Here is a 19,346-nt window from a genome sequence, read left to right on the forward strand (position 1 = left end):
CAAAATATTATGGAGCCTACAGCATGCAGCTGTAAGCATAGGATTATGGTCATCGGCTATGTCCAGCTTCCCATACAGGCATCGCCAGCGGGTTTTTAAAATGGCCAAACACACACTCCACAGTCCACAAAATGCACTTGGTCAGCCTGTTGTTGAACCACTCCTTGCTGCTGTCAAGTTTCCCCATGTATGGCTTCATGAGCCAGGGCATTAAGGGGTAGGCGGGATCTCCCAGGATCACAATGGGCATTTCAACTTTCCCTACAGTGATCTTCTGGTCCAGGAAGAAAGTGCCTGCTTGCAGCTTCTTGAACAGGCCAGTGTTCCAAAAGATGCACGCATCATGCACCTTTCCAGACCAGCCTGCATTAATGTCTGTGGAACACCCACGGTGGTCCACAAGCACCTGGAGAACCATTGATAAAAACCCCTTGTGATCAGGGGCTAGGTGGTCTGGTGCCAGAATTGGAATGTGCGTGCCATTGATTGCCCCTCCACGGTCTGGGAAGCCCATTTGTGCAAAGCCATCCACAATGTCACATTGTCTTTCGGAGCAGGATGCAATTAATGGTCCTGCACACTTCCATCAATACAAGTCCAACAGTAGACTTTCCCACTCCGAACTGGTTAGCGACCGAATGGTAGCAGTCTGGAGTAGCCAGCTTCCACAGTGCTATCACCACATGCTTCTCCAATGGCAGGGCAGCTCTCATTCTCGTGTCCTTGCGGCTCAGGGCTGGGGCGAGCTTATTACAGTCCCATGAATGTGGCTTTCCTCATGAAAAAGCTCTGCAGCCACTGCTCATCATCCCTGACATGTATCACAATGTGATCCCACCATTCAGTGCTTGTTTCCCAAGCCCAAAAGCGGCATCCCAGTGTGGTCAGCACCTCCATGAATGCCAAAAGTAATTTCTTGTAGTAGCTACTACATGTGGCAAGATCAACATCACACTCCTCTTGACCTTGTAATTTAAGGAATAACTCCACTGCCACTCGTGACATATTGGTCAGCGTGAACAGCATTGTCAATAGCTTGGGATCCATTCCTGCAGCCGGAAAGAGGCAGGGCAGGGTGCGCAGTACACAAACAGTTGAAAGATGGCGCCAAATGCGATGGAAGCACAGGGATTGCTGGGATGCGAGCAATGCATCACAGGGCATTGGGACAAGACCCAGGATGCCCCGCAACCCCTTCTACCTTCCCACAAGTCTTAGCGACAAAAGAGATGCTCTGCGGGATAGCTGCCCAGAGTGCACCCCTCCGAATAGCATGGCAAGTATGAACATGCTATTGCACAGGCAGCTATCAGTATGAACACACAATAGCAGTTTTCCTTCAGTGCTGTAACTGCCGGCGCTGTAACTTTGCCAGTGTAGACGTGCCCTAAGTTAAGTTGACCTAATTTTGTAGTGCAGACAAGCCCTCAATCTTTCTTCACAAGCAGACCTAAGACGTATACATAAAATGAAATGGCATGTTTTTTATTTGGAAGATGCTTCCTTGAACACTGTTCCATTTATTTCCATTATTTTGCTTTCACAACCTGGGCTTAAACATATGGACAAAGTTAAGCCACATAAAGGGGGATATAGTTGTGCTCCATCATTCCAAGAGTGAAGGAATTCCCACACAACAAACAAGGCAGGAGGAGCACTTCTTGAGATTTTGCTACTGGGCTGACAGTAATTCTTAGCCGTTTAGGGGTTTTCAAAGAATAAAGAAATGGAGGACAGCGATGGAAATTAACATACTTGAAAAGGCTTAAAGAAAATATTTTTTTGTAGCATTCCACACTATAAGGCAAAAATTAAGGTTTATCCAAAACCAAGTGCATAACTGGAATTTGGCACACAGCTATTTATTGAAAAATTCACATGCCACTAAGTGTTTTGCCTTTTTAAGGTTTTACAGTGAAAGGTCAATATACTAAGGCCCCAGTTTCTACCACAGGAGACTTCCTAGGATGTCCAAAATTCCATATACGGACACTCACATTGGCAGAAAGATGCAAAAAACAGGCAAGAAGAAAAGGAGTACTTGTGGCACCTTAGAGACTAAAATGTATTAAGCATAAGCTTTCGTGAGCTACAGCTCACTTTATCGGATGCATTCAGTGGAAAATACAGTGGGGAGATTTATATACATAGAGAACATGAAACAATGGGTGTTACCATACACACTGTAACAAGAGTGATCACTTAAGATGAGCTATTACCCATAGAGAACATGAAACAATGGGTTACAGTGTGTATAGTAACATGTATGGTAACATGTTCTCTATGTATATAAATCTCCCCACTGTATTTTCCACTGAATGCATCCAATGAAGTGAGCTGTAGCTCACGAAAGCTTATGCTCAAATAAATTTGTTAGTCTCTAAGGTGCCACAAGTCCTCTTTTTCTTTTTGTGAATACAGACTAACACAGCTGCTACTCTGAAAAAAGAACAGGCAGTTACACACAAGTATCAATATGCACCTCCTAAAAAGACACCAATATTTGGTCTTTTAAAGTGCATGATAAATGCAACTCAAAGGAATTAGAAACAAAATTGATTTCTTCTGGTAAAACCTTTTTCTTGTGGAGAGGACATTTCATAGTTCAATACAACATTATGTACTGTATGGCTCTGATAAGTATAGTATCCGAGCACCACATAACCATTAGTTAACCTAATTGAGAAAGGGAAGGAGTTTTATCCCCATTTTACAGATTAGGAATGGAGACCCAGAGAGATTAAGCGACTTGCCCAAAGGTCATGCAGGACATGGTAAAGTTGGAAATTGAAACCAGCTCTTTGACTCTCAGTCCTGTGTCAAAGGGCCACCTTTTCTCCCTTTCTGTGGCTCTAGATTCCCATTTCTAGTTTTATATTCAGTGATGAAAATTTCTCGGCATTTGTAAATCATAATTCTGTGTTGTTCCATTCTCCCAATTTAAATTCCTCTCCTTCAGATTCATCTGGAGATTATCTTTACTTCATGACTTTAAGATTACATGACATCACTATACACCCATTTAACATGTCACATTTAATCCAAGAGGTGACTGCCTGTCAATGATGGGTTAGCCAATACCTATATCACTTTGCCTACTTTATATACATTAAGGTTAAACTGCCATGTAAAGCTTTGAGATCTTAGTATGAACGGATTGTAAAACTATTCTTTTATTTGAACTATACATTCCAGCTTCAGTCATTCTGCTGCCAAATCTGCTCATAATAAATAACACCTAGCTTTTATATAGCACTTAGCTGATCTCAGAGTGAATTACAAAGGGTATCTTCCCCATCCTTGCAGATGTGAGAAACTGAGGCACAGAAAAAAGGTAAGTGCCTTCTCCAAGGCCACCCAGCAGGCCATTAGCAGAACCAGGAACAGAACCCAGCTCTCCAGAGTCCCAGTCCAGTTCACGAGAGAGTGAGATCCATTTTGATTGCTCCTTTATGTAACTATGATTTCAAACAAACCTAACAAGCCTATGATGCGAGTAGGCAGGTCCCACTTGGGGCAAAGGAACACTGTATGAACCATTCTGTAAACAGGTGATACAATTCAGACTAATTCAGTTTAACACACTATTAAGCCACTCAGTGTGAAAAGGGCCAGATGCGTTTAACACCCCTATGAACAGTTTTCCTAGGCTAGAAGTTGAACTCTGTTTAAACAGTATGATCCCATCACCCTGTTTGGCTCAGTTAGCCAGAATAGCTTTTAAAACAGAGATCAAACTGGCAAAAACAGTCTGAGTATGACTAAAATGCTAGGCTCATTATTAACCACACAGTCATTTTTTAGGGCGAAATTAAATCCGTGTATTGCCTCTGAAGATTTGCTTTGTTTGAAGGTACAGTTCCTAGCACGAAACAACAACATGAACAATTAAAGGGAAAAGATGTAGGTTTCTCCTTTTCACGGCCACTTGGAATGCCCATGGTTCGGTATTTTACAGATGCTGATGAACTCCAAGGGACATAAAGAATAAAGTTTATTGCAACATCATAGCCTTTCCCAACGTACTGTCTGCAGAGAACAAGTTTTGACCTATTTTAACTGCTGATCACAGCATTTTTTAAGTTAAAAACCCTTTAAACACACTTTAGAAAAGAGCTTCAAATGTCAAAAAAATGTTAAACACAAGGTTAACTATGGTAATATCTCTCTTCAGAGAGAAGTCTGCATAATCTACATGATTAGAAAGAAAAGAATGGGGTTGCTATGTCTGGCTTGTAGCACCAGCATACTCACCTGAAGGGCACCGTACACCCTCATTTTATTCATGGGTTGATTTTCCTGAAGCAGACTTAAGTGTTTTTCAGATTAAACACATTGGATTTATTCTATGATAAATCTACAAAACATGGATTAAATACTCACTCCTCCAGAATCACTTCTTAAAACAAAGAGGCACACATATATAGTTATTAAGCAGCAAAATCTCTTAACAACAACTCCTTTGTTCTTAATATAGTCAGAAAACCCTGCCTAATACTTCAAAGTGAGGAGTACAAGCTTTCAGGTGGATGCCTGGGACACTTTGTGGTCTATCCTACTGGCTATCCCTACTACTGAAACTCTAACCGACATAAAGCACATGTTTAAAGTGACCATCATGTTTTGATTTGGTGTATGTCCACATGCTGGCATAACTGTTAATTCGATTCCCTCTTTCCCATAGCCCCCTCTACCCCAAACATATCAGCAATTCAAGTTGAGAGAGGAAGCTGCAGCCTCCCACAAATCTACAGCTCCAGTTCCAGCCTAAAGGGAACAAAACCTGTGCCTACCAATGGGCAGTCCGCCTTAAAAACCTTTGTCTAAGAGAAGAGAACAAAAGGCAGGGCTGCGTCTCCCACACAGACTCACCCACCTCTGTATAAGCAGAGGTTTTACTGATCTGTAATCAGAAAAGGAAGCTATAAGTGTCATGCATATCAATTACAGATACAACCCACCTTTGATAGCTGCCTCCTGAGGCTAAAGCGTTGAACCATGGTCACCCTCTGTCTTCAGATAAAGCAGTCCACAGGAGGGGAAGTGGGGGGGGGGGGAAGAAGGGCAAGATTGACAGCTACCTATAATTGTCTGAAGCAACACATCCTTCAGGCTGTCAGAGGGACAGGACTAAGTGAATGTTTTGATAGTCCTAAAACTTAAAGCCACTTCATTGTTCTTTAAAGAGATCCTGTGAAATCTACAAGCAGGGAAAGAGGGAGGGGCAGAAGCCTGGAGCTGCTCACCCTGTGCCAAGCTTTTTTAGCACTTCCTGTGAGTCAGCTGTGAGGGGTCCAGACAGACAGTCGGACCACCCCCTCCTCAGATTCATTAGCTGAGCATTGCTTTGGAGCCACCTGAGCCTTTTAGGGACTGACTGGCTACTCTGGTTATTGCAGGGTGGGGTTTGCAAAGCATCTGTCTGAAGTGCAGATAAGGAGGTTAACCAGCAACCAAATAATCCTCCCAGTGATTAAATCCCCATCGTCCCCCCCATCCCCCCCAGGAGCTGTCAGCTTCAAAAAGCAACAGCTTCCTCCTCAACCCCCTCCCCCCCAAATTAATCAGCTCACCCCTCTCGGGAGAAGAAAGGGTTACTGTGGCTAGAGGAAGCGACTCACTCCCACTCTTGGGCTCAGCAGCTGCAAGGCTTTGTTTAACACAACTGGCTAGAGGTTTCCTCTTATTCATAGGGAGGGGCAGCCCTTCAGGAATGAATATCAGGTGCAGGGATGCATATTACAGCAGTGACTTCAACTCTGACTCCTTAAACAAACCTAAGAACTGACTCCAGAGATGTTTGCTTTGTTCTGGAGGTTTAGCAACTAGAGAAAGATTAATACAAAACATGTCAGTGTAAGCACAGGTTTCAGAGTAGCAGCCCTGTTAGTCTGTATTCGCAAAAAGAAAAGTAGTACTTGTGACACCTTAGAGACTAACAAATTTATTTGAGCATAAGCTTTTGTGAGCTGCAGCTCACTTCATCGGATGCATCAGTAAGCACAGTGACAGGAAAGCCAAACCACCACCATCCTGAAGGCAACAAAGGGCTTGAAGTTATAAACTGTGTTACTACAATTAATCAGTTTAACTCCCTCCTCCCCCCTCAACCCTTTCTTGATTTAATCCCATTGTGAGTTACTCCAGATGATAAATAAACCACCTCCATATGAAAGTGGAAGCTAAAAATTCACTTCAATTCAACCTACTAGCTGTGCACACTCCCCCATACTCCTTAAACCATTAGGTGAGTGAGCCATGAAGGGGCATGAATGGAGCAGTGCCAAATTGCATGCCTAAATTTCTGGCACAAAGGTTGTTTCAGGGAAGGCAGCCACGAGGCACTGAATTCTTTGGAAATAAAGCAACACATGCTACTGATCACAGCACACGTGTGTCAGCTAGAAACATGGCCACAACCCAAAGTGGGCTGATCAGTCCAGGGCTCGGTGTGATGGATGACCAGTAAGGTAGCCAGGCCATCTCAACATTTTCATTCATTGGGTAAAAAGCTTTCCTATGACAGGAACAGAGGTTTCCTAAAAGCACCCTCTTAACCCACACCTGGTCTAGCCCATGAATTACCTACTGTTATGCTACCGTTATCACTGCCTACAAAGCTTTAAGGAGCAGGAACTGTAATTTATATGTTCATACAGCACCAAGCACAATAGGGCCCTGATGTAGTTAAGGCCTCTAGGCACTACTGCAATAGAAATAAAAGCAATTCAGAGTTAATGCAGACACTCAGGCTGTGTCTACACTGCCACTTTGTGCTAAAACTTTAGTCATTCAGGGTGTGAAAATACCCCCCCCCCGCGAGCGACAAAAGTTTTAGCACTGAAAAGTGCCAGTATAGACAGCGCTCGTTGCTCTCGGTGATAAAGCTACCACCCCCTCATTCAAAGTGTTTTATTTATTTATTTTTAATCACTACTGGGAGAGTTCTCCCCAGCAATAAAACATGACTACACTGCCCATTTCACAGCACGGCCGCAGCCGCCCTGTAATGCGGGCAGTGTAGACATCCCTTAGGCTCAAATCCTGGTCCCACTGAAGTCAATAGGAGTTTTGCTACTGAGTGGTGACAGGATTCATAGATACTAAGGTCAGAAGGGACCATTCTGATCATCTAGTCCGACCTCCTGCACAGCGCAGGCCACAGAATCTCACCCACCCACTCCTATGAAAAACCTCACCCATGTCTGAGCTATTGAAGTCCTCAAATCATGGTTCAAAACTTCAAGGAGCAGAGAAGCCTCCCTCAAGTCAACCATGCCCCATGCTACAGAGGAAGGCAAAAAACCTCCAGGGCCTCTCCAATCTGCCCTGGAGGAAAATTCCTTCCCGACCCCAAATATGGCGATCAGCTAAACCCTGAGCATATGGGCAAGATTCACCAGCCAGATACTACGCAATTCTTTCCTGGGTAACTCAGATCCCATCCATCTAATATCCCATCTCAGGGAATTTGGCCTATTTACCCTGAATATTTAAAGATCAATTACTTACCAAAATCCCATTATCCCCATCATACCATCTCTTCCATAAACTTATCAAGTAGAATCTTAAAACCAGATAGATCTTTTGCCCCCACTGCTTCCCTTGGAAGGCTATTCCAAAACTTCACTCCTCTGATGGTTAAAAACCTTCAGGACAGGACATCATGCTTTGACTACAACCCTTTCCCTGCCTCACCTTTATTGCAAGTGCTTCTGATTTAATAGCCCTCCCACTGAAATCAAAGGGCTTCTAAATGTACCAGGTATGTTCAGCAGAGATTTCGGTTTCTTCCTACATATTACAAATTTACAGCAAGGAAACATACATGTAAAGAGCAAAAAAAGAAACCTTTAGTTCAGGATACTCTTATTCATGTAGGTTTCAGAGTAGCAGCCGTATTAGTCTGTATTCGCAAAAAGAAAAGGAGTACTTGTGGCACCTTGGAGACTAACAAATTTATTTGAGCATAAGCTTTCGTGAGCTACAGCTTATTCATGTAAACGCCCTGGAAAATCAGGGTTTTTATGTTCTTAAATTGTCCTCTTGATTATATTTGGGATAGGCAATACTATCCACATGCAGAGAAGGGGCAGTAAATAAAATGGGGATTACAGATGCCCATATAGCGTGTTATAATAGCCTGCAGTGATGCTTTTGAAGGGAGCAGAGTTTTAAAAGAAAAAAAAAAAAAATCAGAGGCACGTGCATTTCCAGTTTGCGCCATACAGACAAGGAACCAGATCTTAATGGATCAACTAACACTTCTACCAGGATGCTGCCTGGTGGGGAGAAGTGGAGGAAATGAAAAAGTAAAATACAATCAGTTCCCAAAACGTATTGGACATAAGTGAGTTTCTCATAGTCTAAACACAGACCTTCCAATATATAATCCTAGCTCCATATTTTCAAATTCAAACTGCTTGGCCTTTCTTTTGAGACTCTTTGTAATTGCTTCCTACCTACAACTTTGCTCTCATTTCCTCCTACTCCCCATCCTAAAATCCCTTATATTCTTCCATTCTTCTTGTCATGCTTTCTTCCAAGTAGGCCCTTACACTATAATTCCCACCTTATCCTAGTCCCTTCTTAGATGTATTTATGCCAGGCAGTCTTTCCACAATGCTGCATTAAAGGAAGTATGCAACAATTTGATACAATGTCATGTAAATTTAAACACAGAATAAAGGTTTGTTTAAAAAAATAAATTAAAAATAGAATGCGTCCATGATTTTTCTTATAAATTGTGACAGAATATAAAAGTATAATATTCTGTAGCCACTGCTGCAACTGGAATATCTTGCTAGTGTCTGAGTACTAGCTAGTGAAAATGATTTGGTGAACAGTCTCTGAAATATTGACTAATTCATGTGCTCAGCTTAGAGAACTGGAAGGAAGAAAAAAAACCACAAATAGCACACGTGGTGAAAAAGATTTTAAAAAAAATTTTTTTTTTATCATCTAAGGTAGTATTAGTAACACTGGTGAAGAAATTTTTCTAAAATGGAAATTTTAATGTGACATTGCCTATTTGGGACTTGGTTACAGTCTGGTATATCTTTAGGCTTTGTCCTGCTAACACTTACTACTTTGTGTGTGACCATGGGTAGGTTGCCTCATCTCTATGACCCAGTTTCTCCATTTGCAAAGTTGGAATAATGATATCACATTACACAACAGAATATGCATTGATGCAGACATTGCAATGAAATGAGGACAAGACATGCATGGAATTAAGCAGCAGGCTGAAAATTATATTTTAACAAAGGGGAGGGGAGCCACCTGCCCATCACCCATACTCTCTAATATCAAGAATTTAATTGGTTCCAGTGCAGGGGTTACAGGGCTCCTTGGTATATTTGTAATTCAGGGTAAGCTCTCCTTAATTCACCCTCCAAGAACTCAGCTCTCGAAATCCTACCCACCGTCCCTCATCCACACAAGAGAGACAGAAGGTGCAGAAGGATGAGGATCTCGGGCCATGAAGGCCACAAGATCTGACCTCAGTTCATGAAGGCCACAAGGTCTCATGCTATCCCATGAGCCCAAGGCCCACTGCCAAAATCCTACATTTTACCTCTGGGGACTGTTCATGTTATTCTTTTAACCACACTGGAAACTGGCCACAAACTAACAAATTAACAGCTCAACCCACCTACCTCAGTAATGTACTAAGCACATTCCTACTTAAACCACTGTGGCTAGATGGTGCTGCGAGGAAAGCAGAAAATTCACTGGTCTTCTGCCAATTGGTCCATGGAAGAAAAAAAAAAATCCTTCCTCACTCGCCAAACAGGCAATCAGCTAGATCTGCAGCATCCCATTCCTAGTTCAGGGTGGGGCTACTGGAACAGAGCCAAAAAAGACTCCACATGACCCCCACTCCAGGTTAAATCCTGGGAGCCAGGGAATGCTGGCCAATCAGAATCCTTCCCCTCAGCTGGTAATGGGTACCAAAGACTCTGGGGGGGTAGGAGGAAAGCTACCTGGTGTCCCTTGGTGCGCGTCTCCTTCCCTTGCTGCTGGGACTGTTCCCTTTCACTGCCAACCCCATCAAGTTCCCCCACCCGTTGAGGTAGGTGGGTGGCATCTTCAATTAAATTCTTGTCCTAAGAATGGTAAGTGTACGCGGAAATGCACTGGGCTGAATGGGGCTTGGTATCCAAGACTAATGCAGGGGTGGGCAAACTTTTTGGCTTGAGGGCCTCATTGGGGTTGTGAAATTGTATGGAGGGCCGGGTACGGAAGGCTCTGCCTCCCCAGACAGCCTGGCCCCTGGCTCCCACCCCCTATTCGCCCCCTCCACTTCCTGCCCTTGACTGCCCCCCCCTCAGAACCCCTGACCCATTCAATGCCCCCTGCTCCTTGTCCCCAACTGCCTCCTCTCGGGACCCCCACCCCCTATCCATATCCCCGCCCCCCGTCAGGTTCCCCAGGACTCCCACGCCTATCCAACCATCCCTGTTCCCCCCATCCCCGATTCCCTCCCCCAAACCTTCATCCCCCATTCAACTGCCCCCTGTTCCCTGACTGTCCCATGGGACTCTCTGCCCCTTATCCAACCCCCTCCCCACCCACCATGCCGCTCAGAGCAGCAGGAGCTCGCAGCCCTGCCACCCAGCTGAAGCCAGCAACGCCGCTGTGCTGCCCGGGAGGAGCAGCGGGCCAGAGTACTGGTGGCACGGCGAGGTGAGGCTGCGGGGGAGGGAGGGGACAGCAGGGGAGGGGCCAGCTTCCCCAGCTGGGAGCTCGAGGGCTGGGCAGGATGGTCCCATGGGCCAGATGTGGCCCACAGGCCGTAGTTTGCCCACCTATTTGTAAGTAGTTTACACATTTTGCATGAACGGCAGCTGTTGTACAAATGTGTACCCAAAGATGGAAGCTCAGACGGCACCAGTGTTCTGACGCAATACTGAGGCAGTATGTTGGGAGAAACCCACTCTGCAAGGGTGGGTACTTTATTATTCCACGTTGCAAATAGACAAAATTAATCTTTCAGTAATTCAAGTTTCTGATGTTATCAGTTCATAAACATCACTTCTAGTAGATATAGATACACATGTATATAAACTTCTGGAGGAGGTCACGTTGTAATATTTTGAAACAATGTAATAGTTACACACCCTTCCCCGCAAAAAGGGAAAGGGACAAAATATATATCACCACTTCCTATCCAGATTGTCTTGCACTACCAGCCATAGTGGAAAATTCATAATCCCATTGTCATTCATTCAATGATTGCTTTAAAAAGACACGTGGGCAGAATTTTGCCTTTAAAAAGATATAAAACTAGATGGAAGGTGAATTGCAACTAAAAAGATGCAACATTTAATAGGCAGAAGAACTGACTAACATACTTCAGTATCTACAACAGATAGTTTAGAAGATTTGAAAACCAGGGTTCCTGGCTTTTGGTCTTGTACTAAGATGCCCTGCGTCACAGGAAACAGTTTTTGATTATTTTAGTGACCACAAGTGCACTAGGTACTTCAAACAAACAATAGTAATTCACTATCATGAAGGGCATGTAATCTAAATGAAACATCACAACAAAGTCAGTGCAGCAAAGAGTGGGGAAAATCGAGTTATTAATAAGGTAATGAGGTTACTCACATTAATTATGCACATATCAGTTAATCCTCTCTTTATGCCTCCTCATTGGAAACAATAGCAAATTTTAGGCCATGTCTACACTACAAAATTTTGTCAACCTAACTTACATCGGCATACAGCCACTACAGTTATTAAATTGCTTATCTGTGCATACTTGCATCCTTGTGTCAGTGGTGTGCATCCTCACCAGGAGCACTTGTATGGATTGTATTGTCAGTGTGGGGCATAGTGGAATGTCTTGTGAAAGCCACTAGCAGTCTATGTAAGCAATGCAGTTTCTACACCAACACTGTGTCAACCTAATTATGTTCACTGACTCTGCCACTTGGGGAGGTGGTGTTACTAAATTGGCATAGAGAGGCACTTATGCTGGCGGACGCTAAATTTAAATGAAGCTACTTCTACGGTTAGGTCAACACAAGGCAGCTTACGTTGACCTAACCATGTAGCGTAGACCTGGCCTTCACTTCAGGACTGAGGTAACCCATGCTAGCTAAAAATGCAGCGAGCAGATTTCTAGCCGGATGGAACAAAACAAGGTGTTAAAATTTGTCCACCACCAGAAATGCAAAACACAGAAAATGGGCAAAATTCACAACACTGGGAGATAAAATGACATTTCTAAGCATTGAGCTCTCATTTCTAATGGATAGTTCTCTCACTCATGCTGCCTTGTCATGTGAAGGAACACTGGACACTAAAATCTCAGCAGGTGATAAAGCCGCCTTCTGTTAAAAGGCAAAACGTCTCTGCTTTATTTTCAGCCTCACTCGCTTTCCACTGCAATTCAGTTCAATGTCTTTTTCGCAGAGAGATGAAAGAGATAGTGCATGCTTCCTTATAGTCTTATTTCAGTGTTGCTTGACAGTTCTTAATGATGAAAAGCTAATCTAAGAAATGCACTGCTTGCCTTCAAAACACTACCTGTGGCGAGATGAGCCACATATACACTTCTGCCGGGAATGCAAAACAGTTTGCCCCTTACTTTTCCCCCCCAATATTTACAAAGTCATTGGCCAATATTATACACCTACATTAGTGCTATTTTGACGTTTTGATGTGGTGGTCGGATATTTCAATTCAAAATTTTCAAATGTGATCATCAAGATGAAAAAGAAAAGAAATCCTATCTAGATGAATTTGAAAAACCTACTCAGATTCTTTTTTGATGTTGGAAACAGGCTTCAGTAATATTTTGTCCAAACAATATATTCCAATATTTTCATTATAGAACACACCTGAAAAAATAAGTTCTCAGGTATCAGAGCTCAGACTTAACCCATTTATTTTGTCAGACCTCTGGGCTACTTTCATTTTCTCACGCCGCATTTTTGAACTCCAAGATTGATGACTCTTCACTGTACATATGTTGTACAACTAAGGTCACCCAAGAAAGACATGCCACCAGTTTGGATGATGGAGTGGGATAGCAAAGAGCAAGCTACCAACCGCTGTGAAAGATTAATTATTCCAAATATAATTAAACAAATTTTGTATTCTTCAAACACCACTGTGGGTTTAAACAGATTTCTCTGATCATCCACAATAGCAGCAGTTATTCAGCACCAGCTACACATACTTATTTGCCAATAAAACTTAAACCTTTAATAGGCTCTCATTATTCAGCTCAAAAGAACATGAAGCAAGCATCCGGAACTAGATCATGAAGTTTGCTTGAGATGGATGTGCTACTGAGCAGATTAAAACAAGCACTCATGATTGCCTTTCAACATCCTTACCCACAAAACACACCTTCTGCATCACCATCCTGGGGGCCATCTGAATGCTGTTTGAATTTACCTGCGGTTAGCACGTAGTTACAAAGTACAATATGTCTTTCCTTACTGAATATATTGGTATTTCACATATCTGAAGTCCAATGATACACAGATGGTGTCTAACTTCCACTCATATGGAAATTACCTTAGCATGAAAGATTTTGGATTATCTTTTACCCTGAAAATGGAGAAAAACAATGAGTCACTTACAGCTTCACAGTTTCAGCAAGAAATTTAGAACGATTAAACTAGAAAACCAAGCTAACTATGTGGTGAAGATATACTGGATGCTTCAGAGTAGCCAACTGAAGTTCCGCTCAAATGCTGGAGTAAGGAACAAGTTCAATAGAATCCAGATGCTTTGTATAGAGGTTATGATATCACCAAATGCCCAGTGCTCTCCTGTCTCCACCTACTGCTGCATCCATCACCTGCGGTTTAGGCTAGCAAGAGGATAGAGAAAACTGCCTATAACCTCAGGGTCCCTGCTGGGAACTTAAGGATCAGATACAACTTTATACGAATACACCACTTTCTTCAAAGCACTGTCTATGGATGATGGCACTACATTCCATATCTCTCAACTTGCCAAAACCCAAATGAGGGACACCATCTGTAACAAAAAGACCCAAAATGAGGGGCACATTCATACAGGACATTTTAAATGCTACAAGAATTCTTCCTTTAGCATAAGGCCTTGTCTACACAAGAAAGTTCTCAGTATAACTTAAGGTGTGACTTTAAACCAATAAAGCTAGAGCATTATAGCCTCCCTGCCCCTTCCCCCCCACCACACACACTCCATGTAGATACTCTTATTGCAGTATAAGAGTGCCTTACTTCAAATCTTCAAAATTAGCTGATGTCACTTGGGAAGGAGTTTACATTAAATTGAGAGAAAAAACCCATTTTAAACCAGAATAAGAGTGGCCACATATGGAACTGTAGAGATATAACTATGCCATGTAAACAAGGCCTAAGTAAATCCTAACACTACCATTTCAAGATTCTTTATTTCTGATGTAAACAACTGTTAACAATAAAATTGATTGGATGCCAAATGTGTGAAACAGATACCTTTGGAACTAAAATAAATGACCTCATCTCTCAAAATGAGGGACACTTGAGAGGTATGCTATATTCCCAAATATGCTTACATAAAGTCACATGCAAGAATTAGATGGGTTTAAGGCTAGAGTGCCACTCTCAAAGCCTCAAACAACAGTGTCTAAAGTCTAAAAGGCACTTGGATGCGCTAGGAAAGAGCTATGGAAAGGTTATTACATTCCTCTCTCTAGGAGTGCTCTAAGGAAAAATTGAGGAAAGTGATTAAATACAGGTGTTTATGTAACTATAATCCAGGATTAACATTTAAAAATTCATGCTATGCATATTTCAGCATCTAAATTTCAGATGCAACATCCCAGTTCAAACCACCGTTCAATGGCATCCTGCCTCTAGCAGTGGCAAGTCCATGATGTTTCAGAAGGCAGGAAACAATATCAATTTCCCCACCATCCCCATATAGCACATACAGAAGGTATTCCTTCCAAATCGCTTTTCAAAATGTTCTCTTTTCTACCGCAAAAGAAAGTAGCATGCAACCCAATTACTACCACAGTTAGTAATTGTCATGCAAAGGGTCCATAGTGATGGAATTACCTGTAAATGACAGAACTGAAATCCTAGAAAATCCTCAGATTCTTGGGGCACATACCAGACATTCACTAGATTCCATATATAGTAAGTGCACCATTTTGCCTTTAGCAGTGGATTCAGATCTTTTTGATCTGCAGTTTGATTGCATTCCAAAGCCCTTGTATATTCCATTAAATCCTTATTGCAGGAAATAGATATATTTTAGCTACTCTCTAGTTGGAAAATAGCCACAAAGTTATTGCTGTTAAGACCAGAAGGCTTTTCAGCATTCCTGATGCAGTATCTCTTGGGTTGAAAGCATAGGTGCAGACTCCGTGGGTGCTCCAGGGCTGGAGCACCCATGGGGGAAAATTGGTGGGTGCTCTGCACGCACCGGCAACTCCCCACCCCACCCCAGCTCACCTCCACTCCACCTTCTCCCTTGAGTGCTCCAGGCTCTGCTTCTCCCCCTAGCTCCCAGTGCTTGCACTGCGAAACAGCTGTTTTGCAGCGCACGCACTGGGAGGGAGTGGGAGGAAGGGGAACGAGGTGTGCTTGAGGAAGAGGTGGGACCAGGGCTGGGATTTGGGGAAGGGGTCTAAGAGGGGCAGGGAGGGGGCGGGACCGGGGCACGAGCACCCACTGGAGCTGGGGAAAGTTGGTGCCTATGGTTGAAACCAACTTCTCTGATGAACTTTCTCCATAGTATATTGAGCTCTGATTTGTGCTGGAAATACATCTGGTAGCTCCCAAGTGAAACGTGGAAACAGATTACCAATAACAAAGCTTGAGAAGAAAGTGTGGTTAGATATACTCACATTAGCCAATTTAAACAGTGTAGTAGCAACACATCCATTAGGGTCACTGCACCCTTTTAACTCTTGCATCTATATTTTCCTGTGTTCAGCCCTATCTCAACAGAAGGAACAGTATTGGATAACTGCTCTACTTTTTTCCCCTCAATCCTTTTTGGCCAGGAGATTGAGACAGTTTTCCTTAAGTGGACCTTTTTGTTGAGGTCCAGATTTCTTGGTCAATGCATAATACAAGAAGTGTTAAAACTACGTAATAGGATCTTTAGAAGTGTCTAGCCTACTCAGATTTATAGGTTAGAGGCCATTAACTATCAAGTGTAGGCAGCATGTACTAATGGGCTGGAAATCAAGAACTCAAATTCTTACTTTGCTCTATCACAGAATTGCTGTGCGACCTTGAGCAACTCACTTTAATTACTCTATACCTCAGTTTTCGTCACTGTAAAATGAAATTATTTCCTGGCCTCAGAGAGGTGCTGGGAAGTAAGTTAATATGTGCACAGTGTCCTCAAGTTTTGAAGCATTAAGTAAGTATCACCATAACTATGGCTGAAATCTAATGAACCTTTCAGTGGGACAAGAGCTGGCTGGGTGTTTCTTCTGACAGCCGCTCCCTCCCTTACATGACGACAGGTTTCAGAGTAGCAGCCGTGTTAGTCTGTATTCGCAAAAAGAAAAGGAGTACTTGTGGCATCTTTAGAGACTAACAAATTTATTAGAGCATAAGCTTTCGTGAGCTACAGCTCACGTGAGCTGTAGCTCACAAAAGCTTATGCTCTAATAAATTTGTTAGTCTCTAAGGTGCCACAGGTACTCCTTTTCTTTTTCCCTCCCTTACGACACTGTTGTGCTAGAAGGCGTTGGTTGCTACCAGCAGGCATCTCTGATTTATAGGCAATCACAACCTCCTAGATGGATAGATTCCCAGGCAAGAAGGGGATCACCTCCCATATATCACAGCCATAGAACTTCCCAGAAACTTCCCATAGAACTTCCCAGTGTTTAACTAGAGCACATTTTAGAAACCTGTCTAATCTTGATTTAAAAAAATCACCAGTGATGAAGAACCCAATACAACCTTTGGTAAGTTGTTCCAATAATTAACCACCCTTACTGTTAAAAATTTATGCTTATTTCCAGTCTGAACATGCCTAGCTTCAACTTCCAACCACTGGATCTTGCTATGCCTTTAACTGCTAGACTGAAGAGCCCATTATCAAATATTTGTTCCCAATGTATGTACTTACAGACCTACAAGTGACTGATCAAGTGACCCCTTAGCCTTCTCTTTGTTAAGCTAAATGGATTGAGTTTCTTAAGTCTATAGCTCCTTAAAGCTGATGGTCTCTCTCACTAGCAGAAATTGGCCCAGTAAAATATAATACCTCACCCACCTTCTCTCTCAAATATCCTGGGCCCACATGGCTGCACCACCACTGCATGCTTGCCACCTTTCATTCAAACTAAAGGGAAGAATAATCTCCTTTATGAAATAAATGCTGAAACAGAAGCCATGGTCCTAGGCTCTGGAATGCATGAGGAAGGCCTGAACAAAACTAACTCAGAGATAAAGAGTGTGTTTTTTCCTGGGGTCTGATTGCAAATGCAGGGGCTGGGCACTGATTGGTTCTGTGTGTCTGTTTGTGGGTCAAAACAAGGAGAAAGCCAGCAGAAAGCCAAGGAAAAAGCAGAAAGCCAGAGAATCACTGGTGAACATGACTGGGAGGAAACAGTTTCTTTTCCGCACAAGACTGGCTGGAAAGCAGGCTTAGATTTCTCTGAGCAAGGAAACTGCCTGTCTGTTCCTGCTGTGTTCAGATCAGGGCCAGATTAACCTTTTGTGGGCCCAGCACCAAACATATTTGAGGGCCCCCATGCAATAGAGCATGGTACAGGGAGGTCAGTCCCCAGACCGACGGGCTGGCCGGGGCAACGAGGCTACCTGGCACCTCAGATGGTGGCCCTGCTCCATCCAGTGCGAGGGCACCATTTACAAACTGGCAGTCGCCAGACGCACACTGGCCTGCCCAGCCCTGTGCTGCCAGCATGCCTCCTCCCCTCGGGGACAGGCCCATGCCACCCCACACAGCCCCTCCGCCCAAGACCCCGCAGGCCCGCTATGCCTAGCGCTGCCCCCCCCACAGACCCTCCACCACTATTGCACAGCGCCCTGTACACCACCACCCCTGCAGAGCGCCCTCCTGCCCATGATCCCCCACAACTGCCCCTCTCCCTAGCACCCCAACACACACATCTCCCACCTCCCACCCCCACAACTACACAGCGCCCCACAGACCTCCCCCACTGCCCAGCACCCCTTCACAGATCAGACCTATCATAGATACTAAGGTCAGAAGGGACCATTATGATCATCTAGTCTGACCTCCTGCACAACACAGGCCACAGAATCTCACCCACCCACTTCTACGAAAAACCTCACCTATGTCTGAGCTATTGAAGTCCTCAAACCATGGTTTAAAGACTTCAAGGAGCAGAGAATCCTCCAGCAAGTGATCTGTGCCCCATGCTACAGAGGAAGGCGAAAAACCTTGAGGGCCTCTTCCAATCTACCCTGGAGGAAAATTCCTTCCTGACCCCAAATATGGTGATCAGCTGAACCCTGAGTATATGGGCAAGATTCACCAGCCAGATACCCAGGAAAGAATTCTCTGTAGTAACTCAGATCCCACCCCATCTAACACTGCTGTTTGCAGTGTTGGTCTAGCTGTATTGGTCCCAGGATTATGAGAGACATGAGGCAGCTAAGGTAATATTTTTACTGGACCAGCTTTCAGACTACATAGGGCCCTTCTTCAGGTCTGTGGAAGGAATTTTGATCTTCCATTTGGTTTCGGGCATTTGACAAAAGTGGAGGAGGGGCAGATTGACAGAACACTCATGGGGAGGGACCTTTCATTGATGATTAGAGCATTTACCTGAGCTGTGGAGACCCCATTCAATTTTCCCCCGGGTAGGAGGAGGGAAAGGGATTTGCATTTGGGCCGCCCATGTGGCAGGAGAGTGGCTTAGCCTGGGCTAAGGGGATAGTCTGGTGTAGGGATGCCTCAGTCTCTCCTGTTGATGCTCTTTCACTTTGCATCAGACGAGTAGGCATTGGAGCAGGGACCTAAGTTTGGGTGTCCCATGTTCTAGGTGAGGGCCCTACCCCCAGACAGCAAAGTGCTTCTCTCTTTCTTTGACCCAGTGACTATTCATTGCAATTCACAGTCATTTCTGATGTGCCACAGGCAGAGAACAGGAGAGACCGAGGTGTCACCAAAGGTCTGGATGGAGGTCCATCCAGAGACCTATTCCCCCTGCTTTATCCCCAGCCCTGCTGGAGAATCACTTGATTTCTGAGGGAGCCTAGCTCCCGAGAGGCCACTTTTTAAGCTCTGTCCTGGCCTTGGGCCGTCCTGACTTTGACAAAAATGGGCATTTGTCCTGTTTGCTCTTGCCAGTCATAGAATCACAGAATATTAGGGTTGGAAGGGACCTCAGG

The 19,346-nt window shown here is 43.9% G+C and overlaps 1 protein-coding gene across 6 annotated transcripts in view; it reads right to left on the reverse strand.

The window, feature by feature from the left end:
- The window catches only part of TMCC1 (transmembrane and coiled-coil domain family 1), a 215,327-nt gene that overhangs the window by 117,299 nt on the left and 78,682 nt on the right, over positions 1-19,346 (reverse strand). Inside the window, exon 1 of one of the 6 annotated variants that reach the window (XM_043519809.1) lies at positions 4,962-5,346. The exons of the other annotated variants lie outside the window; for them this stretch is intronic. Coding sequence (XP_043375744.1) covers positions 4,962-5,000 — 39 coding nt within the window. The 5' untranslated portion in view covers positions 5,001-5,346. Of the gene's footprint in view, positions 1-4,961; positions 5,347-19,346 lie in introns of those variants that run through there. 6 annotated transcript variants of the gene reach the window in all.

This window comes from Dermochelys coriacea, chromosome 7 (genome assembly GCF_009764565.3).
Source record: "Dermochelys coriacea isolate rDerCor1 chromosome 7, rDerCor1.pri.v4, whole genome shotgun sequence".
Taxonomy (NCBI): Eukaryota; Metazoa; Chordata; order Testudines; family Dermochelyidae; genus Dermochelys; species Dermochelys coriacea.